The 27,437-nt window shown below is 37.5% G+C and overlaps 1 protein-coding gene across 1 annotated transcript; it reads left to right on the top strand.

Moving 5' to 3' along the window:
- The first annotated feature begins 60 nt into the window (after positions 1-60).
- On the top strand, positions 61-25,854 carry si:ch211-225b11.4 (thyroid adenoma-associated protein homolog). Its single transcript, XM_052123633.1, has 31 exons — positions 61-246; positions 1,139-1,319; positions 1,411-1,497; positions 1,589-1,616; positions 3,207-3,355; positions 3,451-3,573; positions 3,727-3,847; positions 5,077-5,219; positions 5,306-5,390; positions 5,483-5,610; positions 6,595-6,792; positions 7,489-8,206; positions 8,841-8,993; positions 9,419-9,528; positions 9,613-9,773; positions 9,907-10,037; positions 10,259-10,417; positions 12,140-12,297; positions 12,514-12,642; positions 12,817-12,921; positions 13,146-13,346; positions 15,069-15,219; positions 15,335-15,572; positions 16,180-16,419; positions 16,656-16,854; positions 17,520-17,708; positions 19,402-19,649; positions 20,100-20,270; positions 23,770-24,036; positions 24,736-24,938; positions 25,146-25,854. The coding sequence occupies exons 1-31, from the start codon at positions 116-118 to the stop codon at positions 25,382-25,384; spliced, it is 5,544 nt and encodes a 1,847-aa protein (XP_051979593.1). The 5' UTR covers positions 61-115; the 3' UTR covers positions 25,385-25,854.
- Positions 25,855-27,437: the final 1,583 nt, after the last annotated feature.

Genomic DNA, 27,437 nt, shown 5'->3' with positions numbered 1-27,437 from the left:
TATTATGTTTCTTATGCAGTGCTTCTCTGTAGAATGAGACTGATCTCACACATGGAACAGTGTACACACCAGTTTGAGTTGACAAGTCTAAACTCTCGCTGCTTTTAATGCAACAATGACAATTAGAAACTTTCCTGGTGGGCAGGTTGACGGAATTCTCGATTCTCTCCTTTTGGAGGTTCATATATCACCCGGTGCTAAAGACAAGCTCAAGATTTTTCTGCAAAAGCTTACAGAAAATGCCAGGTGACTAGTTGCTATAGAGATGTTAACATTTAATAATACAATTTGCCATCAATTACTACTAAATGTTATACTGTTGTGCGTTCGATACATAAACCGTTGATTTAATCTGAAATGAAGGTCCTTTTAAATCTGCTTTGAATCTCACTGTGTTTCTGAATTATTGATTTTGTCGCATTGTTTACAATAGCTGTACATTGTTCTGAAGCACTGCATGCTAAATAATGGATTTTAAAGGGATAGTTCACCCAAAAATGAAAATTCTCTGGTCCACTTACCCACATGCCATACCTGTGTATGACTTTCTCTCTGAAAAAGCTGAACACAAACAGAGATTTTTATATCTCAGCTCTGTAGGTCCATACAGTGCAACTGAATGGTGGTCAGAACTTTGAATGTCCAAAAAGTGTATAAAGGCAGCATAAAAGTAATCCATACGACTCCAGTGGTTTAATGCATGTCTTTAGATGTTATATAATAGCTGAGAGTGAAACAGATCAGTCCTTTTTTTTTTTTACTGTAAATCTCTACTTTTACATTCAAACTCTTTTTCTTTTAAGGTGATTTGCATGATTTGTGCATAACGCCACCTACTAGGCAGGGAGGAGAGTTTGTAGGGGAAAATTACTTAAATATTGAACTGTTTCTAACCCACACCTATCATAACTCTTCTGAAGACGTGGATTTAACCACTGGAGTTCAATGGATTACTTTTATGCTGCCTATATGTGCTTTTCAGAGCTTCAAAATTGTGGACACTGTTGACTTCGATTGTATGGACCGAATAAAAATCTTTGTTTTTGTTCTGCAGGAGAAATTCATACACATATGGGGTGGCATGAGGGTAAATAAATTAGAATTTTCATTTTTAAGTGAACAATTCCTTTTATGGCAGGAGTACAGGGAAACGGAGCAGGGAGCGCTCACTGGAGGAGGCATCACAGATCCTGCAGAAGATCCCAAAGGAAGCTCTTCATTCAGTACATACTGCTGGACTTCATCAACTTGTTCAGCTTCTCTTGACTTTGCAGTTAGAAGCAGTGACCACTTCATCAGCCTGCCGTAAATTAGACCAAGTAATGTCTACCTTTGGGTTTATATTGGCAAATAAATGAAATTCTTGTTTCCATTCCCTTCAATTGATGTGCACTTTACTTTCCATTACAGATGCTGTTAGTTTTGGCTGAAGTAAATAACTCTGTTGTCTTAAAGGAGGTTCAACTATGTCTTCACGAGTTATTGCACCAGCAGCAAGTAAGAATACAAATATTTAAAGGACAAAACGTATACAAGATATTTTGCTCATGCTTTGGCTTTGATTAGTAATTCACCATATGTTTTGTAGGTGCTTTCAATAAAAGACCTTCATATAGGTGAGTGCTTATTTGTTAAAGGAATGTTCAATACAAATTAAGCCCAATCAACAGCATTTGTGGCATAATGTTGATTACAAGAAATTGGCTCGTTCCTCATTTAAAAAAATAAATGCTGCAACAGTAAGACACTTACAATGGTAGTGAATGAGGCCAATCCATTCACTTTAAAAGGGTGTCGGCTAATGAACCATGGAAGGGAGCAGGTTTTTATAAAAAACTAAATTTACATTTATTCACTTCATAATTATATCTTTTTGGAATTTGTGTCAACTCCATCAGACACTAAATAGCATACTATTTTAATCTGATCCATCCAGAGTGTGAAGTCTTTGATTATCAATAATAGTGTTCAGGAAAGGAGTTAAGTGATGAAATACATTATATAATTTTTTCTTTTTCATACTATTCTCAAAATTCTGACCATGTTTTGTATTCTGGAGCCATTTAGTTTTGTCCTCAATTGAAGCTGCTTCTATAACCTAAACTCAAATGCCAAAATTATTCCACAATTCTTGACAGAAATTATCATAATGGTATGATGGAATTGACATGTAAAAGCTGTGACTGCAGAGCCTTAAACATGTTTTGTTTAATAGAATAAAATATAAAACTTACCAGACCATGTGTCCTGTTGCATCCGCAATGATCGGGAAGTGGGAAAGGGGTATTCTTTGGTTATAGCTGACTGTGACACCCTCACAGGAAGGAGGACAAGAAACGGAGGATACAACGTAAGGTAAGGGATTTTTATTCGTCTGTCTGACAACCACTTTATATATACACACACACACACACACACAAGCGCACTCAGTTGGCTTGCTCTGTTCCCCTCTCTCTCTGCTCTCCGGCTGTTGGCCTTTTAACCGCTCTCCTCACTCTACTGAAATTAGAGACAGGTGTTAGTCATAATTTGGCCCAGGTGTGAGCGCCCTTACCGCTTCTCTCTCCCGGACGGGCGCTTGACCACGCCCCCGCTGCCACACTGACCAAGACAATGTCTAATTTATTCAGTATTATAAAAAAATCTGACAAGAGTTGACGCAATGTGAGGACACAACCTTGATAGTTTTTTTATGGAAAATAAAATTGAAGGTTTACTTTGTATTTTTTGATGTCTTACAGATACATACCTTTCATCTGATATTTATATTTATGAATTTGTTGCGTATTTAAACACTCTGTTTGGCAGTTTAACATTGTGACCTACTGCTGAGGACAGGTTAAGTTACATGTGCTGCCAAGTATAGAGCATGCATTTAAAAATATATATATATATATTTATAAGAAATTATTAAAAAAATAAGTAAAAAAAATGTCCTGAGAATACACATTTACTTTAGATTTTACGTTTCCAGTATTTTTATTATGAATTTCTTGATTTTTAAAATAAAGATGATTTTTGTATGCGACTTAAATCAGTTCAACATGATGCCACAAATGCTGTAGAGATTAACTTGTGTTAAACCCGGACCATACATTTAACTGCTATTTTGCAGATCTGTATAATAATGGTACAATAATTGTTTTCAGCCCTTATGGAGTTATATTTGTTGTGTTACAATATCTGTGGTGTGTTTTCTAATGCAGCTGGTATGTTCTTGGAGGACAGCAATGTTGGAAGAGAAGTTCTGAAGGCAGAATGTACTACCCTACTTAGGAAAGTTGCTGAACTGATTCCTATTGTTATGTTGGATGAAGCAGCACGAAATGGACCATTGTGTTACCAGATGGTCAAGGTCACAACCCAGTTATTACACTCGCCATTTAGAAGCTTTACTTCATGAATTAGTGTTGATTTGTATACTCACAGCACCTGTTACATTTTCCTCAGGTGTGTTTGCAGGTGTTTCAGCTGTTGCATGGACAGGTGGCGCCATTGGTTTACAGTAAGGAGAGTGTAAATATGAGTGTGAGAGATATTTTGGAGTTCCTGATGAGCATCATCTTAGGAGAGGTTTGTACTTGTCACACAATTTAGATTTCTTTGGAAAGGTGTGTTATTTTGGAAGTGTTTGCACACATCAATGTCTGTGTTGCGTGTCATTTTGCAGAGGTCAAATAGAATATGATACAGAGCTTAATTTTTTTTCATGATTGTGTTCCCCAGGTTTCCAACAGAGAGACACGGTTGTTGGCAGGCACTGCGGTTGCTATGCTTATCAACACGGCGACAGACAGTCAGTGTGCAGAATCAGCTGCTTGGAGTCTATTGCAGATCACCAACACAGGTGAACATCTGATCACGTAAAGGTGTATGAACTTCCACAAATAGGTTCTGATTGTTTAAATGCTTACATGCAATAAACCGATTCCATATAGTCTGTTTCATTGATATTATTACATCATATATATATATATTTAAGCAATATCACACAGGCAAGAGTGCGATATGGCCCTACATCAGCACTACCACAGGCACGAGGCCGCAGGTAATCACAGCAGTGCTGATTTAGGGCCATATTGCATGATTGCGAGTGTGATATTGCTTATATACAACAGTTCAATGAAAAAGTACGTTTTTAAAAATGAGGAAAAATTGAGTACAGTCATAAAAAACGCATTTGTGCATGGAGCTACTTTCTAACGCGATGGATCAGAATCTGCCGTAGCTGGTTCAAATCAAATGATGCGTCCAAGCCTCCATTAGTAATTCAAAAATGTCCCTTCAGAAATAGTATCACGGCTTGTGCTGTTTCAAACAAGTTATTGGATAAACAAGGGTGTGTGTGTGTGTGTGTGTGTGTGTGTGTGTGTGTGTGTGTGTGTGTGTGTGTGTGTGTGTGTGTGTGTGTGTGTGTGTGTGTGTGTGTGTGAGAGAGAGACTGAGCGTGTGAAATCACCTGTTGCCACACCCAAGCAGAGATGGTGTCAGCTTTCTCAGTGGAAAAATTGCGTCCAAGAGGGAGTATTTCGCAGGAGCCGGTGGGCAAGAGTCGATCACTATAGAAACCACAATGTCCTCTGCCATTTTAAGCAGCACCTATTGTGTAATTAATTAGTCTGTGTGTCTCTCAGCTGTGATAAGCCCTAATGCTAAAGCCATTTAAAGATATTTCCTAGATTTAGTAGTGTAGTGAGTGATCACAAGGAGCTGTTGTATGAAACGCTACACGCGGATTCACTTCACATCACCTAACAGTCTCTTATTACACACAAAAATTATCTTTTGCCACCACCTGCTGGCTAACATATGTAATGTAAAAAAAAAGACAAAACCATAGCTCTTAACAGATCTGCAAACGCAGTGAAGCGTCAGAGTGCTGATGGTGTCAGACCATCAGTGCTCATGGAACGTCTCTCGCCCAATCAGATTCGAAGACCGGAAATAATTGTTGTATTATATTTAAATGGCTCTCATATATATATATATATATATATATATATATATATATTCTAGTTTACAGGATTTACTGATTTACTTGTTTCCCTATTTCTCATACATTTTTGTGCATTTCAGAACCATGGAGATTGACAGCAGGAGAGCTAAGAGTGGACTGCCGTCCTAGAGGTCAGGATGGGGTTGACAGGCTGGCTGTATCTAGGGGGCTGTTAACTTGCTGCAGAAATGACAGCCTTGTCAGTCACCGTGGCAACCAAGGGGTACATGTGCACATAGACTTCTTTCAATAAGAATAGTCCAGAAATGTGCAAAATTAAATTGCTTGATTTTATATTGTTTTTATCAGGCTTGTCTACTTCTGGATGGGTTGTTCCCCCTCATTTCTGCTCTTTGTGAGGAAAAGCTTGACTGTCATTTCTATGTTTTCCAAGGTACAAGCTCTCTGGTGTCTTTGATCTTGTTGATTGGTGTGTATGCATATGGATGTGGTAGAGAAAGCCATGATTGTATTAATGTTTTGCAGTATTTACCATTTGGCTAAAGAGGGTGAAAGAGTGTCTCAGTGAAGTTTGGGAAGTTACTGGTTCTCCTTTAGATTCAAACCTCCAACAGCAACTTACACAGATCATCTGGAGCAATGCTGAGAGCCCGGTAAGACAAAAGCTAACAGGTAAACAACCAGTAATTAATCAAATCAGCCATTTTTATCTTCCAGATAAGCTTTTTCCAAATGTGTTTGGGTAGCTGACAAATTACTATTATTATTATTATTTAATAAAAAAATAAAAAAAAAATATTTTTTTTTTTGTATAAAGAGTTTAGGTTAAAATGGTATGGATATGTTCCCCATTTCTTCAGTTATTCATTTCAATCCTGTAGTGTAGCAAATATTACAAAAACATATTCCATGTAGTCTCAATTAGTGTAAGGTTAGACAAATATTTCCTCAAGAATTACATTTGTTAGAATAAAAAAAATATTAAAGTAAGGGATAATGAACAGTCAGCCGTTTGTCATCACAAAATAAACCCTTACAGGATGATCAGGACTCCACAAAGCTACTAACCAAATAAATAAATAAATGGGCATGAAAGATTGATTTGTGTTGAAATTATGTTATTATGTGAGAAGTAATAAATCGTTGAACAAGTGAAATCAACCTCTGTTTTGCTTTGGACTTCTGTTGGTATTTCATTTGTAAATAATGACCATCTGACTGCTTGTTATGCATCCTATTACAAAACTACATGCCAAATATATAAATAAATGGGCATGAAACAATCATTTGAAATCAATTTTAATTATTAGCATGTAGATATGACACAATGATCCAAAAAGCAGGAAAGATGACTCGCAATAGCCGGATAAGCGGTCTGATATGTCTTAATGTCTTGAAGTGCGGTTGTTACTAAGCGATATCAGACCTCTAGATGGTGCCATTGACGAATCAGAATCAAGTATTCCAGAACGCCGTGCAATAAAAATAATTCATATATGGCATGTCAGATTGCAAGACACTGCTGTCTTTTTTTTTTTTTTTGCATTTAACAATAATAAACATAATAGAACTCAGCAGAAGACAGGTACAGGAATGCTGTCTGTGCTGAACATTTCATATCAACTACCCTTTTCTAGTTGGATGGTGTTGCCGAGGTGGCACGAAGTGCTTTCTGTCTCTTTATGGAGATCTATGAGAAGGATTGTTTGCACTTTGGGAGCACTGAGAAAAGACTTTATGTGGAGTTACTGCACAGGATATCAGAACTGCCCTGGGAGTCCAAAGCCAAGTATTCACCTTTATGTGCAATTTTACCATATGCAGGCACAAACAAGGTAAGATGACAAAAATAATAATATTCTCTTGTACATTAACCCTGTTATTTTGTACATTTACATTTTGTGCAGGTTCGCAAAATAAATATTCATATTCAGCTTTCAGAGTGGTGTATTTGCCTCCGTGTGGTATAAAAGAGTGGATTTAGCATTCATCCATTCTTGGTGTGAAGTGAATGAATGGTGAACTTTGAAGCTCCAAAAAGTACATAAAGGCAGCATAAGTTATTTATATGACTCCAGTGATAAAATCCATGTCTTCAGAAGCTAAATAATAGGTGTGGGTGAGAAACAGATCACTATTTTAAGTCCTTTTTTTACTATAAATCTTCACTTTCACCAGCCCTGCTATGCACGTTCACGAAAGAACCGAGTTCTTCTGTTTTTTGCAGATTTGCATTATTTGTGCATGTCGCAAACTATTCCTTAATTTTTTTTTTCACTTTTTTAATCTATATATTCATCAGATATTCATCAGTTTTGTGTAGTATATATATTTCATCAGATGAGGTTTATTGAGGAATTCCAAAAATGTTTAATATATTAAAAAACTATCGGAAACTATCTACATAGAGTTTGCCGATCATAACAGATAGTTCCAAAAGCTACTATTGGCACCGATTAATCAGTAAAACAGATATATCAGTCTACCTTTAGTTACTAACTTACTGGCTCTGAAATATTTCATCCTAAAAGGTTTTGGAACTGTATCCTGCCCTTCCCTCTCACATCCTAAAATGCCTCTCCACCAATCACCTCTCTCCGTGTGCATCAGAAGTCTACAGATCTTTCCTCCAGGAACAGAAGCGTGAGCTTACCATTTATGCATCCCAGAAAGCTCTGCCCACCGACCAAGATTTAGCCAATCAGTGGGCTCAGCGATGGCAACCAATCATCCTTGAAGCTTTGACTTCAGATCTGACTCTACTACAAAATAATGCCTCTGGCCATCTTCTGTCATCCACACTACGGACATTTCCAGGTGCTTTTAACAGTCTGCTTTCAGCTCTGGACCCCACAGCTTCTGGTCACCTTCATGCATGGGCCTCTATCATAAGCGTTCAACGGGCCACAAGTGGACAATCCCTCTGGGCTACAGACAGCCCCCATTTTCTCAAAACCCTTCATCTTGCTCTATCGTCTCTGGATGATAGTGTCCGCCTAGCAGCGTTGAACCTGCTCTGCTGCAGTCCAAAAACTAAAGAAGCCCCATCACAGGTGGAATATTGTGCTCTGAGAAACTTCATACCACTCAATCTCAACAGCGAATCGTCACCGTTCCGCCAACATCTCCAGGCAGCGCTGAGGAAATTCCTGGTGAGAATAAGAGACAGTTGTATGGCAATTATCAAGGGTCATAATAGTAAAAAAGGGCTTACTGAGGAAGAAGAGGCAGAGCTGAAACAAGGAGTCGGTAAGGAATGTTGAGAATAATTTGTTTTTCTGCAGATGTTTTTCCTGTTCTCTAATTTAAAGTCACAAGTTTACAATTGCACTAAGTAAATTTGTACTAAATTCAGAATTTCATACTACCATACTAGTCTTACTATTTCTGCCAATCTAGTTATGGTAGATATTGTAAGAATAGTATGATAGTAAGTGAATCCAACAGTTTACATTTTGCTGGACATGTTTGTCTTCCTAAGCCAAGCATTTTCAAACTTTTAGATGCTGAGTTCCCCAAAATATGCTGTTATAAAAACATGTTTGCAAAATTAAAAATAACTGGCTTTTATTGTGCAATTGTACTAACACTTAATTAAACTTATTTGAAAAATATATACTTTTGATTAATTTTACTCCATTAATTAATTTCAAATATTGTCAACAATATTTTTACAATGTTGTTGGGATTATTTTTTATTTTTTTTATATATTTATATATATATTTTTCTCTATATTGTTTAGAGGACTTCCTGCCATTCCCTTGTTGAGCATTGAGCATCACGCTAATGTTTTCATTTGCTGAAAAATGAATGCCTGCTTTAGTGTGATCATATATAATATGTCATTTTCATTATATATATTTTCATTACATTTTCCTTCAGATTTTGTTGACTGGTTAGCACAGCTGTCATGGGTGTATTTGACTCCTGACAGCAGCTATCAGAGGAAGAAAAGCATTCTGCTCCTGCTGTTTGCAGTACTGGAGACATGCACAGACACCTGGAGTCCAGACAGGAAGAAGGGACAACCACCTGGTAACAAAACACTAACAAAAATGTGACATGGCAATACCATGTTATGTATATGGTGTACATTGGACATGTACAATGGCAGTTCTATGGCATTCTTTGAAGTACCTTGGAGAACCATGTAAATAGAATGTTACATGTATGTGTTAGTCATGGAGTTCTATGATATACAGTAAATCAAAGTACCATGGTATTTCCATCTGATATCATCACAGCATCATGGTACCACCACACTCCTAAAACTCTTTTTTTATTATTATTTGTAAGTCTGTTAGTATAGTATCTTAATTTCAAAATTGTTGAAGACTTCATAGCAGACCTGTAATTTATTTTAAAGTCATAATAGTTTGTATGAATATTGACTATTTATTGATATTTTATGTTCAATGTATATATGTATGTATTTTAGATATGTTTTTGTTTTTTTTCAGCAAATATGTCTACACTTATAAATTGGGCTAAAGAGAGAGGAAAGTGGGATTTCTTCTCAAAGTCAAAGATGCTTGTTTTGATTTGCTGTTTGGAAGATTCAACTAATGAGGTAAAACTGAATTAATATATGCACAGTTAAAACTGTTCATTAATGTAATGTGATTGACTGATGGATGTATGATTGTCCCCGTAGATCCGTGAGCTGTCTGCAGAGCTGCTGCTCAGGTTTTTCCCTCCATCGCTCCCTGATGATGTCACATCTGTGCTGTTCAGCCAGGCAGAACGGCTCGTCCAGAGTCCACGAGTCCAAGAGGCCCAGATGGGAGCACTGATGATCAAACTGCTACTCCAGAAGTGAGCAGACATCACTTTAGTCTGTTCTGATGTGACCTCTGTCCATATAATTTGAGCAGTATTGGTATACATAGGATGCATGTCTGTTATTCTTGACTGTTCTTACAGTTGTGTGTTTGTCTCTGGAGTGCAGGGTTGATGGGGCATTTAAAGAGGGGGAGAAGCAGTCACAGCTGATCAGGTTCCTTCTGAATAAACTGGAGCTTCATTATCTCACTGCCAAGAGCGATATGCTCCTTGCAGCTCGCACAACACCCATCCATGGTCAGAGCCAATAAAATTAGCTAAACTTCGAAATAATAGTCTTACACCATCTTATGTCTACTTGGTGAATTTTAACTAGGAAACAGAAGCCCTTTTACATGCAAAACATAATAGTATGTGATCCTTTGAGCAATGATTAAAATCTAAAGAAGAAACAAAGTGAACTGGCCTAGGTATACTCCACAATAGCATTAATTGTGTGTTTTACTGTATTACTTCAGGTATTGTAAGCGCTCTCAAGAGGGGCCTGCTGGAGGTGCCAAGGATGTTGGTGGAGTCAGAAGACTGCAGTGTTGCAGGAGATATTGTGTCTTTACTAGAGAAGATCACTCTACTGCTGCTGGGTGTGCTGTATGGAGACCAGGATACTGAGGACAAAGGTTAGATACAAATTATTGGGTAATTAAGGAAGTCAGTCTTTTACCATTACTTCTTCAAGAACATGCTTATAAATTAGAGGTCGAACGATAGTGGATTTTGCCGATGAGGGTAACCCATTAATCGGCCGATTGTTTTTAAAATTGCTTAGAAAAGATTCTTAGTCTTTCCTTACTGTGACGGGCACAGACACAGAGGCTACAAAAGTCCAAAATTAATAAAACCTAGGATTTATTGTTAAACCACAATCCCAATAATAACCAAAAAATGTCAGATTTGGTGCATAATGTGGGACTTTAATTTATAAACAAGCCAGAACACGCAAGGGGCTCTTATTTTGAAATGATGGCGACTTGGCTCCATTACAGGGCTCTATATTCCAATCTTTTAACAAATAAAAGAGTTAAATAGTCTATATATTAACCAGATTATTTATACTGTATATGTACACTGATCAGCTACAATAAAACTACCTGCCTAATATTGTGTAGGTCCCCTTGCATTCTGAGATCCTATTCTTCTCACCACAATTGTACAGAGCGATTATCTGAGTTACTGTAAACTTTATCTGTTTGAAACAGTCTGGCCATTCTTTGTTGACCTCTCTCATCAACAAGCCATTTCCATTGACAGAACTGCTGTTCACTGGATGTTTTTTGTTTTTGGCACCATTCTGAGTAAATACTAAATACTGGCACCAACAATCATGACATGGTCCAAATCACTGAGATACATTTTTTCCCCTATTCTGATGGTTGATGTGAAAATTAACATTAGCTGAATCTCCTGACCCGTATATAAATGATTTTATACACTGCACTGCTGCCACATGATTGGCTGATATGATAATCACATGGATGATTGTTGGTGCCAGATGGGCTGGTTTGATTATTTCTGTTACTGCTGATCTCCTGGGATTTTCATGCACAACAGTCTCTAGAATTTACTCAGAATGGTGCCAAAAACCAAAAACATCCAGTGAGCGACAGTTCTGTGGATGGAAATGCCTTGTTGATGAGAGAGGATAACAGAGAATGGCAAAGTTTACAGTAACTCAGATAAGCGCTCTGTGCAATTGTAGTGAGAAGAATAGCATCTCAGAATGATATTCTGAGATGGGGGATGGCGCTGATTTGGTGGCACAAGGGGGACCTGCACAATATTAGGCAGGTGGTTTTAATGCTGTGGCTCATCACCAGTGTAACTATATATTTCAACAGATGATGTTTTTCTTCATGCATGTTTCCATATAGTCGCACTGTTCTTTGTTTTCCCTCGCTTCAATTTAGAACACTTGATTATCTAAGAAAACATTTTAAAAAATGCATTGAAGTGAGGATAAAAATATGGAAGAAATGTGTCAATGATTAAAGATTTAGACACAGCAAATCCCCACATGATTGTTTTTACTTCACCTCTAGAGGCCGCTGTTATACTGTAGAACCAAGCCGTTCCAACTGTCAAATCCTCCAGCGCTGGCCACAGTAACACAGAGGAATCAATCTTTTTATTTTATTTTTATTTTTACTATCGTCGTATATTTTGGCTGATAACCATTGTTTCAAAAACCAACTATCAGCACCAATTTATTCGGTAAAACCGATATATGGGTTTACCTCTAATATTAATTATTACATATTTTTATGTTTTCGTTGGTGAAAGATCACAAAATGATGTGGCTTAACAGAATTTCTTATTAAAGAACACTTTTCGTTTTGTTACAGAGGTGCCTCCATCGTTCTGTGACATGGGAAATGCAATCAGCTCTTTGATTGGTCAGGCTGGGCTTGCGGGGGCAGGGCTTGATGAGGATGGAGAGGAGAATGTTTTGCTCTCTGAGGAGCATAGTCTGGTGCTGACCTGCTGCTGGGTCTCATTAAAGGTAAAACTGCTCGATGATCTCTGAGATGATTGTACAGCTACAGAACAAATGAGAAGTTAAAGCAAGTTACGATTTATATATGTTGAGCCAGAAAGTACATTGTACTGAATAAAGCTGTGGTATCTGCACTTAAGGTGTTATGAATTGCAAAAGAGAGAATATTTTGAAACTTAGAAAGGACGATCTTCTGCAATGTTTGTTCCTTTCCTTTGATAGGAAATAGGGATTTTTCTGGGCTCCCTAGTCGAGAGAATCCTGTGTGAGGACTTCACGCTGTTAACTGTGGAAGAACTCAGAAGAGCTTCAAAGGTGTTTAAAGACATCATTCTGAAATGTAGACATTGGGTAAGTACAATTAAAGCTTAAATCAGTCAAATGTACTTTTTCCAAGTTGACATCGTAAAACAAAGTAAAGTAAAAAAAAAAATCTTCAGTTAATCACATAGTAGTAACATTTGTATCTGTGTCCGTGTGTGATCTTGTTTCTCTCATTTTGCTTTTTTTCTCTATTTCCATTAGGGGGCAGTAGAAGGCTGTTGCATTGGCTTCACTAAGTTCTGCAGGGCTCTCCTGAGCAGCAATGATCCAGAGATCAGAGAAATCCCTACCCTTATATTACAACAGGTTTGCCATTGAAACTGTTTTAATTGATTAGTGTTATCCGGCTCTATTTTACTAATTTGCGGAGATGCTTGTGGTAGTTTACATTTTACAATGTGTTAGTGTCATTGGGTGTTTGTATTGAGATAAGTCACATGGCTAGACAGAGAGGGTCTTAAAGTCAATGAGTAACTTTTTTTTCTTGCAACAAGAATCTAAGTTTTTTTTATCTCTCTCTCTCTCTCCAGGGCTTGTATGTTCTCCAGTCGCCCCGTAGTATGTCAGTCACACGTCGTGCTGCAGGGCTGCCCATGCTGATTTTGGGTGTTTTAGCTGCTGAGGACTCCAGCAAATCCCGCCCCCTACTGGCCAACACCATAAACACACTGCTGGACATGGCCAGAGCAACACTACCCCAGGATTGGGACCAAACCCTTGACCTGCCACAGGTGCAGTTTACCATTCACCCATTAAAGTCCGCATGAAACGGAAGTTGCAACCGACTTCTTTATTGTATGGTATATCAGAGTGAAACAACTTATTGAACAAGAAAAAAAATTTAGGCCGGCAATTTAAGTTTATCCATCAGTTGTTGATTGGATTATGAAAAGTGGGCGTTGCATATCGGAATGATCACATACAGATCTGAATGCGAGTTTGCAGTTGACACAGACACACACACACACCCCTTCCACTGTGCTGCTTGTGCCAGAGCCAGTTACTAGGGAATTTGAGCAGCGATCTCAACACACTAATGATGTAACCAACAATATTCATGCATAACCAGCCCATAAACGCGCATGGCAGTTTTTGCTTACGACTTGGCTGTTGCCGCTGAGAAACAAATGAGTATAAGATCACAATATTACAAAGTTTTTAATCGCAATACACTAAATTTATAGGGGAAAAAAGAACACTTACTCGTGCTGTACATCCCAAGATACCTCCAAAAGATGCCTGCATTAAAATAATATGAATAAACTCTAACCGCTTTCTCCACTCCAAAGCGATCACCTCTGGAAGCACTCATGCATTAAATGCCTTGACTCAACCCAGTATTCACAGTTTTTCCTTCTTCAAAATGTCAATTCAAGCCAGCGAGCCCTTAACCAAGATAGTTTGGGGAGGAAACAGGGTTTTGTTTGGGAAACAGCCAAAGAAACAACTCTTTATATCTGCATTAACTGCTCTAAAATCATGTTTGATTACATGAATGACACTTGATGTGACGGGATTTATACTGACTAGCACTTGTATACGTCAGCAAAGAAGAGTCAGTCATATGAACATAAGAGCATTATGTCATTTTGATTCAAGTTTACGAGGTCAATTTGTTTTTTATAAAATGACAAAATAAGCATAGATGAATCGTTCACAATAAATATGGTCCATTTTGATTTCATGCCGACTTTACGTTTTCCACAGTTTAGCGATGACAACTCTCGGAAAGGTTTGGCATGTTAATTTGGGTATGACGTTGGTTGGATATTGGTCATGGCGGAGAGATCTGCTACGCTGCTGCTGCTCCAGAGCTATTACTGAGACTTGCTACTGTTTGAAAATACACAGGCATACTGAATTAAGCATGTGGTTGTGCTGCTGCACAATTAGACAAAGTGCAAGACATGCTGCATCGAGCACATTAGACATGTTGCTGCATAAATAGACATTACAAACAATCCCCATGTTAGCAGATCTAGACAAGTGAAGATGGGGTGGAGAAGCTCGCTGCAGTGAAACCAGCTTATCTGCAAACAGCCATTTAAATGTTAGACAAATAGAGGGATATAAATGTCAGTAATCATGTCAGAGGACCAATCAGCCTACACCATGCGAGCCAATTGGCTTAACATGTCACACGTGAGCTAGCCAATTGGCTAACAGATAGTTAGAAGTTCACAGAACCGATAAGCCTGAGTTTTATAGCTAAACTTTGGTCATTTATGCTGGATCAGACGTATGTTGCAGAAATTAGTACCTGTGCCATGAAAAACTTTATTATTTACTATTGCATATGTCATATTCATCTGCACATTCTATATCTCCTATTCCCAGAAAATTTACATTGCTAATGTGTATTTCTTGTTTGTGTATTGCTTTAAATTGTGAAAGTCTGTTTTGTGTTTCTGTCATTTTTATTCATGATGTCTCATCGCATTCCTCTCTCACAGGTTTGTGCTGTTCACACTCTTCAAGCTCTGGTCAAGGGCTCTTGCCTTGGTGTGGCCATTCTGCAGTACACCCCTGCTGTTGCTATACTGTCTCTCACACTTCTCAGTTCACGATGCTGGGCCATGAGGAACGCAGCCCTGCAGCTTTACAGTACGATTATCAGCCTGCACTCACACAGCCAGCCTCACTTACAATTGTTCTTCTTCCAACCTGTATGAAGTAGTCACATGTTGCCCTTTGACCTGGTCTTGACTTTGACTCATAGGTTCCCTCTGCACCCGAATGTTGGGTCAGCAGCCGGCCGGTGAGGAGGGCTCTACTAAATCCGGCATGTCTTCCCCATCGTTCTTTAACCTCTATCCAGCCCTAAAGCCCTTCCTCCAGGGGGCGCTAGAAAGCGCAGCAAAAGACCTGCATGATGCCACACTTCTCCTTCACCCATCACTCTACCCTGTGCTCACACTACTTGCCAAACTACAGCCTGGTGCCGAGGAGCAGACACGGTACGATGGTGCAGTCATAGCAGCCTTATTTTGTCTGAGATCTTTTATATTTATTCAAATGGTGCATTTCCGATCATCAGACCAAATTGTTCTGAGCACTGTAAGTACCTGTAGAACATACTTTTCAGGTTAGCTAACCATACTCAAGACAGAGAACCGTGCTGGTAAAACGGCTTTAAAAGTGACGTGGCAACTCATGATTCCCATTTGCTGCATTTGCCATGTTTTCTTGTGCTTTAAACGCAATAAAAAATAAAATAAAAAACGGTCCTAAAAAATGTAGTACATGTTCGTCCTTTATAATTGGTATCTACTGTATAACTGTTGATGGAAAAGCACCAAAAGTTTCAAATACATTTATTCTATAATATTGTGTATATAAATAGATACATATTATAAGAAGTTTTTTTTGTAGTGTTCCTTATGATTATGATTGAATTGTAGATCCCTTCCTGTTCCTGTCATAATGTTATGATATAATAATACCAAAAAATATATTTAATGGAAATTTAAATAAGTAAATAACCGTGTTCCCTTTTCAATTCTTTTGCCCAGAATTTGTCATATGGATGTCTTATTTTGCTTGGTGTCTTTTGGTTTTCCTCAGTGTCCTGTCAAGATTTCTTCCGCCATTATTCCTCCTTGCTGCCAGCCCAGTCTATGGCGTACGAGTGATGTCATCAAGGGCCCTAGTTGCTATGATAACACCAGCAGAATATCTGGCAACTGTCCTGCAGTTGGTGGAAAAGCTGCCAGAATCACCGGATGCGCCGTGCTGTCACAACAGACTGCATGGCCAACTCCTGCAGATAAGATCCATACTGACCAGAGCAATGAAGACTAACACGTAAGAGTAAAGGCGAATAGCATTTTGGCTGACATAGGAAGCTATCTGAAGCTTCCTGACACTTTTTGTTGTCAGTTTTACATAAATAATTTTGTGAACAAATTATCCCCCTCTGAAAACACAAATATCTAAACAATTAAAGCATTATTATAAGTATCAGCCAGATGTGTTGTTTATACTCTAAACATTTTTCAAATTCAACATATTACAATCTGACTTTTCGTTTTTCTAAACAGTTTGTCTTCCATCAATGAGATTGTGGAAAGGTTTGAATGCGGACTGTGGTTGGCATCGTCAAGGCAACGGTGCCCACTGGTTCGACTGGCCTATGTGGATATTGTGAAGCTTTTGAGAGGCTACTGTTCTGGTGCTTTCCTCACCCAACTGTCATCTCTATTGCTACAGGAGATTCATAGGACTCCAAACATAATAGAGGTACCTCTTCATGTACTTTTAAAATGCTTTAACAGGTGTTAAAGGGGTCATGACATGAGGAATCAAATTTGCCTTGATCTTTTAACATAGTCGTTGTACTATAAAAACATACTGTAAGTTTCAGAGCTCAAAACTTCCTCCTCACTGCAAAAAGAGCATTTGTTTAAACCAAGCTGCTAAAACGACTTGTTCTCCACTTCCTCCACAATGTGATGTCACACTGTGGTAGGCATTTGCATCTGACCACCTCCACAACAACACATCAATACTTTACCTTATCACCTCCATAGCCCAGCCCAGTAGCAGTGAGCAGTGAGGTGGCAAGAAGAGAGCAGATCGGTCAAGAGCAGAGAGCCAGTCAGAACAGTGGGTGTTTATTGTCAAGTCTTAAAGCAGAGGCAGCACCAAAATGTGTTTCTGACAGAGGGTCAGAATGATACTAATAGTATAAGTAAACCTCAAGGAACATATAAGAATAATAAAAAAGGCATGTCATGATCCAGTCACAGTCCAGCATTAACTAGGGACCTGGGTGATTTTTCCTACATATTTATATAATATTTGATGTATTTTTACATGTGTATACCTTGTTCACTTGGATCTGTCTACATTTTCTTTGTAGATTGTACTAAAGGCAATTTGAACGTGGCCTCTGTTGTTTATAGGTTGGCTCTGCTTCATTCCACCAAAGTGTAGTGAATTTCCTGTGTGGAGATCCTGAGTGGGCGTGTCAGATGTGGCAGTGTCTGTCCAATAGCAACATGGTTGTAAAGCTCTCACTGGTCAAGTATGTATCAGAGGAGCGTGAGTTGAGAGGGACCATCGTACAGCAGGTTATGGAGAGAGCACTCAAAGTAAGTTTGTCCCCTTATCACTACAGCACTGCTTTATCATAATGAACACTTGATTTTGTTGTGGTTATTGTAGAATGACACTTTTTCAAGACCATCAAATCAAACAAAATTAGAAAGAAAATTCATTTTTGTATATATTTGATTAAGAGAAATTTTCCGTTGTCTTAACTGTTGACATTTTGCCCCGTATGGGAAAAAACAGTTGGGAACTTTCACTTTCTATCTTTTTGGATCAGAGCCCCATATTGTTCTCAATCTTGCCATCCTACTTCACCTGGTTCCCACAAATTGCAGTTTTTGAAAAAACAGGGTTTGTGACACATGCACACATCCACACACAAACACACCCAGAGTATTTTTTACAGTTATGAACAGGTAATATGTTAGAAAATAAGTTTACTAACTTGATTTTATAAGAAAAGGCACAAAGTTCCCCCCCCAATGGTAAAACAATTTTCTCCAAAAATATTATATGGCAGAAATAACTATTACAGCACCTTTCTAAATCCCCATAACAATGCAACAAATTGGAATGAATGGATTTTTTTGTTTCAATGGATGTGCAAAATGGAATAGGCTAAAATGTACACTGTTGTTTTTCTACAAGCATATTAACTTGGAAATTGTAGTAACATAGTTATGATATTTTAAAATGAGACATCCTTGGACAAAGTTTTTAAACTTTTTATTATTATTATTATTCTTTAAAAATGTTGTTACTGATTTAAATTCAGTATATATAAATCATTTTACACTTTGGGACCACAATAAAACTGATTTCATTAAGTGGGGTCAAGAGTTTTAAGAGTTCCCTGCTCAAGAATGTTGTTTTCAATATGGGTCAAAAAGACCCGAAGGACTAAAAGAGGTTGCAGTTTTATAAGATAATAGGAGGGTTTGTGCTAAGATACAATAATAACACAGATAAATGTGTGCATAATGTATATCAACAATTTGCAGCTGAAAAAAAAATTGTATTCGTACCAATGCCAGTAACATTTTATGATTCTTGATACCTTGATACTAATATTGATACCACAGCAATAATACCTAAAATGCCATTGAACACACACTTTTATTTAGTTAAACATTTATGTAAATATTAACCAAGTAAATTAAAACTATGGCATGCTGCATTAAATTGTTTCCCAATTAAATAAAATACATTGCAAAGTAAACTTACAGTAATTCTTTAAGGAATTATTCAGGTAAACTCATAATCATAAAGGGCTTCTGTATGTATTAAGTAAACTTTAGAAATGAAGAACATTATAATTAAAAGGCAATAAGAAACTTTGAAAAAAAAATGATGAGCAGTGAGTGGTTTTCTCTCTTTAAAAAAGATGGTTGTTTAATTAACATTAACAACATAATAGACTGCAGCTGGTCTATCAGATTGCATTTATACTGCAAGTCCTAATGCACAAATCCAATATTGTCAACCAAATAGTCTGGAGGTCTTATTTCACTGTTTATATTCTAGCATACAAGGGGTGTGTTAGTTATTATATTCACTAATCTCTAAGAACAGACTGGATTTGGTCTTGGGCAAGATTTCCAGTCAGCTGTGTTGTCAGTTTAATGTAGAACATAATTCACTTATGCCTGATGCAGCTTATGAATATGTAATGATAGATGATGACCCATTCAGTAGCAATGGGAACCCTTGAATAGCAGTGTATCTGTACTGCAGTCTAACCTAATGGAGGCATTGCTGGACCAAAATGTGGAGTACAAAGAAACATACCTAACAGCACTGGTGGAGGTTATGACCCCACAGGAACACAGTCTGGCCCTGCCACGTCCCTCTCTCCCAGGCTTTGAGGAAGCATGGCTGCAGGAGTGTGTGGAGGTTCTGTTTAGTGATCTGGAGGTAGAGAGAGGAGGACCAGGGCTAATCTCCACAGCTCTGTGTGCAGTTAGTCTGCTACTCTCCCAAAGGTAACTCATAAGTCTATTGTAAACATGTTTATCTTGATATTACTGTCCGTTTCCCTTTAAAGTAAAGTGTGTAATTTTTTTCAATGTTAAAATATTGTCTCCTATCCCCGTTTAATAAATGAGACTACTGTAATTAAGAAAGGTTGATATCTTTAAGAGAAACACTGTGGCTCTCTGGCACTGTAAAACACTTCTGGTCAGTGGCATGAAGTGGCAGAACTATTTGGTTTGGCCGAACAATGTCAGACAGGGAGCGTTAAATAGTTTTTGGGAAAGCTGTTTGAAAACAATAATTTTTTTTTGTCAAATTCCATTTGGTGCTGCTGATTGCTCAGAAATTACACACTTCACTTCTAAGTCCTGATGTTTCTCAGAAAACCATAGGATTTTTCTCTCTCTCTCTCTCTCTCTCTCTCTCTCTCTCTCTCTCTCTCTCTCTCTCTCTGTCAGTGTGGACTTGTCTTTGCTCCAGCGCTGGTGTAAGTTAATAGAAAAGCACAGATATCCTGAAGCTCCTGAGGCTCTTAGAACAGCTTGTGCTCAAGCTCTTTGTCTGTGCGGATTCACCGTGGTGAGCAAAAGCCTGACGGGCAGCTTCATACTCAAAGAGCTCAGTACCAGGTATAATACGGGGGGTGTGCTCTGATTAACTCCGCTGTTTTGGGAAGTGACTTATGTATAAATAAATTGTTAAATACAGATGTTGAATGTTGCTGTCTGACTGACATTACCCAGCAGATTAGTTGCAAGCTCAAGTTTTCTAGGCCTGTTACAGACAGTCTTGCCAGACTTTTGACCAGTGGTGGAAAGAGTACAGATTTTTTTTTTTACTTAAGTAAAAGATACTGCTACTGAATAAATAATTCACTATTAGAAGTACTGAGAAATATTTTGACTCAAGTAAGAGTAAATATGTAGTTTGCCGGAAAAACTACTCAAGTAATTACATTACAAGTTACTTTATGAAAATTATATTATATATTTTATATACGCTTCCAATTTTAGATCACAAAAACAGTTTTGTTCTTGAAAGAAATTGATGCTTCCTTTCACCAAGGATGCATTAAATTGATCAAAAATACTGCCAAAATCATTCATTTCAAAGTATTATGGTTTATTTACCCGTGATGCAAACATATACAGTGTCACCTATTTGTTACAAAAGCATTCTAAAGTGCTAATTTGGTACTGAAGAAAATGTTCTTATTATTAGAACGATTAGAAATGGTTGCGCTACCATGCGGCAATCACAGTACAGTTTTTTTTTTTTTTTTTTCATTTGCTGAAGTATTGAGTTCTTAAAATTTGCTTTAGATGTATGTCCAAGTATTTTGGCTCTTAAGTTAACATACTGTACAAAACTAATATAATGCAGTATCAAAGAGGAGGAAATGTATTATTATTAAGTAAATTGTAGCATTTGGTTACATTTATGTTTTGTGATTTCTCATACCTTTATATAACATCCATCTCTTGCGCACATTTGGCATCTGTGCGCGCGATGGCGTGAGGAACCGGACGGCGGTAAAAAAAATATGTTCAGTGAAAAGTATAAAGAAGATCGCAATGTATGTAAATGTAACTATATCGGATATTATTAATAAAACACAGGAACTCATTTTGTGGGCATTTTTTGCTGCCATATTTTGCATTTTGGGGATATTTTTGTTCATTTCGGTGGCATTCAGTGCCCATTAATTTCTGACAATATTGGCATTGTATATAAAAAGTTTGTTTTAGACATACAGTATAGTAGCAAGATATAACAAGATATCCCCGCATATATGTCAAACTACATTGTGTAAATGTTTGACACAGTTAAAACATCTTAAAAACAAGTGAAGTTTTGTGCCGCCCACAGCGCATTTTAGTTTATAGACAGATTTAGTGCTTATAACTTTCTTATTCCCAAAAATTCAGAAATATTTTGTATATTTTTTATTTTTTTGTATTTTGTAATTGTGGTAAAAAATAACTGTAGTGAAGTAAAAGTACTATTATTTATTTATACTTAAAGTAGAAAAATTTGGAAAATGTTCTCAAGTACTGTAATGAGAGAAGTTACTTTCCACCTCTGCTTTTCACATAAAATTTGGACTACTGCAGCTTTTTCAAGCCAAGAACTGCCCAGTTAGACAGGAAAAGCCTGTTTGACCATCATGCAAAGTCACCACCCACAGTATTTTTGGAGAAGGCTAACTCAGAAAATTACAGGTCATTGATATATAGCTGACTTGCTACTAACTACTATATATACTACTATATAGCTACTTGCTTCAAATAAAACTCTAAGTATCTTTGAAAGACTTGATGTCAGTAATCTGACAAGCTTTGAAAAATCAAGTACTTCCTCAAAAGCACTCTTTTGTAGCAGCTTGTTACCCTGTAAACACATCTTTTACAAGGTTCACACAAGGCCTTTTGAAGTGCTTAAAGCAGGGGTTTTCAAAGTCTTGGACAGTAAGCTACCCCTCTGAGAAAATATACAAGATCGCGCCCCCAATGTTTTCAGATTTCCAACATACAATAATGTTATAGGCTTTTAAAGAGGCAGAATATATTTATATGAATGAACAGAGTCAGAACTGTGTGGGTTATTGAGCAAGAGCAGGGAGATTTCTTAGAGCAGCGTATATTTTTGAGCATTCGACCAGATTTAAATGAGAGCCATTTACAATCACAATACATTTTTCTAGTATTTATTTATGTATGTTTTGATTTCACTTGATGAATTTATCATCAATCTCTGCACCTCCCCAGTTTGAAAACTGTGGGCTTAAAAGGGATAGTTCACCCAAAAATGAAAATACTCAAATGATTTACTTACCCTCATGATATCCCAGGTGTGTGTTACTTTCTTTCTTCACCAGAACACATTTGAAGAAAATCTCTTAGCTCAGTAGGTCCTTAAAATGCTAGTGAATGGAGATTTTTTTTTTTTTTTTACGCTCCAAAAATCACAGAGAGTCAGCATAAACGTCATCAATACGACTCCAGCGGTTAAATTACTAATAATAACTCTAAATCACTGTTTCCGGTAAGCTTTAGGAGAGGGTGGAGATCATACGGTGCAGAATGGAAGCATGATTTATAGATTAGAATAATATTTAAAATATTTATAATTTTCGCACCAAAAGCGATCGTGTCAGCTTTAAAAGAATGGATGACGGTCATGCTAACTGTCTGTGATTTTTGTAGCTTCAAAGAGAGATCTCCATCCATTTTCATTTTAAGGGCCTACTGAGCTAAGATATATATATATATATATATATATATATTTTTTTTTTTTATTCTTCAAATGTGTTCTGGTGAAGAAAGTAAGTCATAAACACCTGGTATATCATGAGGGTGAGCATATACTGAGAGAATTAATTAGAATTAAATGTTTAATTTTTGATGTTTTTGAAAAAGACTATTAAAAGAGACATTATTCAATAACATATAAATGCATGGACCTCGTCTTTGGACCCACGGAACAAGTCAAACAGACATTTTACTCTCAACATGCATTAAAATCACCTGTGCTTAACTTCTTCCCCACTATACTACATAATTTATAAACATTTACCAGCCAGTGGCTAATCATAGACATTTTTAGTAGCATAGTGTGAAATTTGGTCCCATATGCAATTGATTTCCTCTTTTGTAATAGAGGGTTGTGTATACAGTAAAAGATTGATCTTGGGATTTAAGAATCAATAATGAGATTGTTCAAATGAAGATCGCTATGCATTGGCAAAATTATATTGTTACCCAGTCCTATGTAGAAATATAAGTACTGGAATACCGTTCACGTCATCTGTAATACAAGTTGGAAACTCCAAGTCCTTGAAAATGAAAAATTGGTGCTGGAAAAAGTACTTGAAAGTCCTGTATTTTAATTTATTGGTGTCTGTATGAACCCTGCCTTTGTTTCTAGTTGCTTAAATTTAGCCAATCAGATTGAAGCTGGATAGATCAAGCAAGCCATTTTTGTGTGCAACATTCAACAGACTAGGCTTGTGTTTTTGAAGATATGCTTGCAGTTTATAATCTGAAGATATGTTTGTAGTCTGTAATCTGATGATTATGCAAAATACCATTTGATGGATGACAAAATTTGTATCACTCCTTTTTGTAGGTTGATCAGCACAGGTGTCTACTTGCTTCAGGATGAGAGCCCACAAGTGAGAGCAAAGGCAGCTGTCTTTGCCTCTCTGCTCTGCTGTTCTCGACAGCCTGAGGCTCCACAAAGATGCTTCAACATGCAGGTGAACCAGGTTCTGTGCTCACTGCTGGACCTGCTCTTGGAAGAATTCTGGGATACCAGTGGTGCTTTGGAGGCCTTGGTGTGCCACCTGCCTGACTGTGATCTGAATGACATTCTGCAGCAGGCCAAAGAGACACAGTAGGTTAATCAACACACAAAGTATGATTTCATAAGGTTAGTTAAGACAAATCGCATCTGTCCAATGTAATGTATATTCAGGATAACCTCTTGGAATATATCTTTATAACTTTTGAAAATAAGAGCTCTTTAGTAAAAGCTGGAAAATGCAGGCACTGCAAATACTTGCTGGCATGCTTTTCTGCAATAAAAATCATTGTTAGGCCAGAAGCATAATTTTCACCGAAAATACTTAAGATATAGTTCCCCCATTTACTTACCCTCATGCCATCCCAAACAGCTTTCGCTGTTGCGTGCCATCTCTGTTTATATACATGTCTCCTGCTGAACGCGTTTAGATGCGCTTTACAATATAGAACAGGTTTCCGTTGGCCCCCTCCTTCCAGTCCGTCTGCCCCTTAGTAATACCCACTATAGCGCCCCTTGTTGCAATGTTGAGAATGCAATTGCGTTTTGACACGTAGTGAAATGGAACAACAAATTAAATTGAGCTTTTGTAACTTGAAGCGTTTGCATTCACATAATTGCATAGACTACATTTCGGGTCTTATTTAGAGTAGATCAGTCACTATTACTATATGTATGTTTTTATCATCTAGGTCATAGTTTGACCAAATGTAGTATTAGATAGGCATGTAGACTGCTATCGTCATTGATTTAAGGTTGTTTTTAAATTCGTTTGTGTTCTCTTTTGGTCAGGTGCCACAGTCTGTATGAGCGAGATGAGGCTAATGTGTTTGCAGAGCCATCTGTGATCTCAGAGTGCCTGCTGCCGTACCTGTTACAAATGGCTAAACATTACCCAGAATCCTCAACTCTCGCAGAGAACCTCGAACACTGGGCCCGAAACAATGCAGCCACTGTCAGGAAGAATCTCACAATTTGTATGCAGCTTCAATTAGGTATTTAGTGTTTACCAGAACTCTAATGAACGTTGTTCTTTTTCCTTGTCATACTTTAATTAACCTAATTTAGTCAACTTCCTGATACTCCCTAACAATTAAATAAAAAAACGTAATTATGACAATGTAAGAATTATCATTGCAGACACATAGTAGTCCTTGAATGTTTACGTAAAACAGTTACTATGCTTCTAATTTGTTGTCCAGGGGACGTCCTGAATCCTGATTGGCTGAGTTTGTTGACAGAGCCCCGTTTCCATGGCGCACTTTCTGGCTTGTTAACCAGGGCGACTGTTCTACTCCAGCTGCTCAGGGAGTGTGATACCATACAACCCCTGCTTGACCCCTTGAACTTATCTACAGACCTACATCACATTCACAGACAGTTTGTCCTAAATGGAGTCTTCCTTTCTCAAGCCTTCATTGATGCACTAAGTGCAGAGTAGCCATACTGCAATTACACTTAATTAACACAGTAATCATTATTGATTGAAGAAGCTGCCTCTTCATCAGTTTATTGAGTGGAAACTATTCTAAAACTTAAAGGAAGTATAACAATCCCCTGCTGTGTAATACTGGAAAGATAATAAAGGAAAACCAAAATCAACTGCCAACTCCAGATAACTGGATGACCGTAACTCTATAAATGGGGTACATTTAATTCTGCAACGGCTGGAAAACGGGAACAAAACAGACTGTCTACAGAAGCACAGATTACGTGCATGCACGTTCATGCATGTGTGTTTGTTCATGTTTGACTGCACCCAGATAGCACCCTGGGCGTATGAGGGGGGAGCATGCATTTTTAGCCATAATCATCCATGAAGAACATGTCACAGTGACATTTTGTGTTTCCCACTCTTCACCTATGATAAACCAATTTATTTCAAATGCAACTTATGTTTGATATTTTTATATATTTAATAAATTCAATTTGAATAATTTTAAACTGATTGCCTAACCGTTTTTGTCATTTAGCTTTATCTATAATCACAGTAGCAAACCTTTGGTATTCTTTACCCTTGAGGAAAGAAAGTGTTTTTTGTTTGTTTTAATACCCAGTGTCATGCTCTTCATGATGTGACCTCATAGGTTCTTGGTTAGCTTTGAGCGTATTGGTCCAATGGTCACATATTTAAAGGGATAGTTCACGCATCTGTATGACTAACTACTTTGGCATCTTTGCATCTTTTTGTATACTGTGAAAGTGAATGGTGACTGAGGCTGTCAGTCCCTAACATTCTGCCTTACACATCCTTTTGTGTTCCATAAAAGAAAAAAAGTCATACAGGTTTCTTGGTAAGGTGAGTAAATGATGATGTGAACTAATCCTTTAGTGCTGTGACATCACAGACCCTGCTGCTACTGCTTTTGTGTAGTGCTGTGGTTCATAGTTAGCAGTGAGCCCATTGGTCCAACAGTATTAGTTCACCATAAAATAAAAATTATCTCATCGTTTAATCAACATCATGCCATCCCAGATGTGTATGACTCCTCTTTCTTCTGCAGCACACACACAAAAAAAAGATTTTTAGAAGAATATCTCAGCTTTGTAGGTCCATACAATGCAAGTGAATGGTGACAAATACTTTGAAGCTTAAAGCACATAAAAGTAGTCCATAAGCCTCAAGTGATTTAATCCATGTATTCTGAAGCGGTTCAATCGAAAAACATGTAACTCCTTTTCACTGTACATTTTGCCATTGCAGTCTCTAGGCATCATGATTTCAAGCTCGATAGCACTTCCTTTCACCATCTAGCTCTCTGCATATGTGTCAAGCACTTGGAAGTGTAATCAAGCTTGAAATCATGATTGTGCCTAGAGTCTGCAATGACAAGATGTACAGTGAAAAAGGAGTTACATTTTGGTCTGTTCTCATCCCAAATCTATTGTATTTCTTCAGGAGACATAGATTTAAACACTGGAGTCGTATGGATTACTTTTATGCTACCTTGATGTGCTTTTTGGAACTTTAAAAATGTTGGTAGCCATTAATTTGCATTGTATGGACCTACAGAGTTGAGATATTCTTCTAAAAATGTTTGTTTGTTTTCTGCAGAAGAAAGTAAGTCATACATATCTGGTATGGCTTGAGGGTGAGTAAATCAAATAATTTTCATTTTGGGGTGAACTGTTTCTTTAAAAGAGCAATCCACAAAAGCCCAAACCAGTTTAAGCTGCCTTATACCAAACTCAGAGCATCTTCTGACACCCTGACCCCCTACCCCCTTCAATTAATTTCCTTCTCCCTCAGTTTTTTCCTATTTCTGTCTCTTTTAATTCATGCTTTATACTTTTATCCTGCTGTTATGTTTTTGTATTTCCATCTCTTCACATCATTCTCTCTCACTCTTATCTTATCCCTGTTATCGTCTCTTCCACTGCAGGGATGAATGCATCAAACAGTGATGTAATTGCTTGTGTGGTAATAGTGGAGTTGGAATAACAGCAGGGGAGTACTGCCAGTTTTATGCCACATTACAGACTCGTCTCCCAGG

Source organism: Xyrauchen texanus, chromosome 4 (assembly GCF_025860055.1).
Source record: "Xyrauchen texanus isolate HMW12.3.18 chromosome 4, RBS_HiC_50CHRs, whole genome shotgun sequence".
Lineage (NCBI taxonomy): Eukaryota > Metazoa > Chordata > Actinopteri > Cypriniformes > Catostomidae > Xyrauchen > Xyrauchen texanus.
Note: the sequence above shows the minus strand (reverse complement) of the source record. Positions and strands in the feature narration are given on the sequence as shown.

What these genes read in the sequence shown, in the direction of transcription:
- si:ch211-225b11.4 (XM_052123633.1), top strand. Translation starts at nt 116, where the DNA reads ATGACAATTAGAAACTTTCCTGGTGGGCAGGTTGACGGAATTCTCGAT. An exon ending in TCATTTCTATGTTTTCCAAG is followed by an intron (nt 5,391 to 5,482) that starts GTACAAGCTCTC and finishes AATGTTTTGCAG; the next exon opens with TATTTACCATTTGGCTAAAG. An exon ending in CATATGCAGGCACAAACAAG is followed by an intron (nt 6,793 to 7,488) that starts GTAAGATGACAA and finishes TCATCCTAAAAG; the next exon opens with GTTTTGGAACTGTATCCTGC.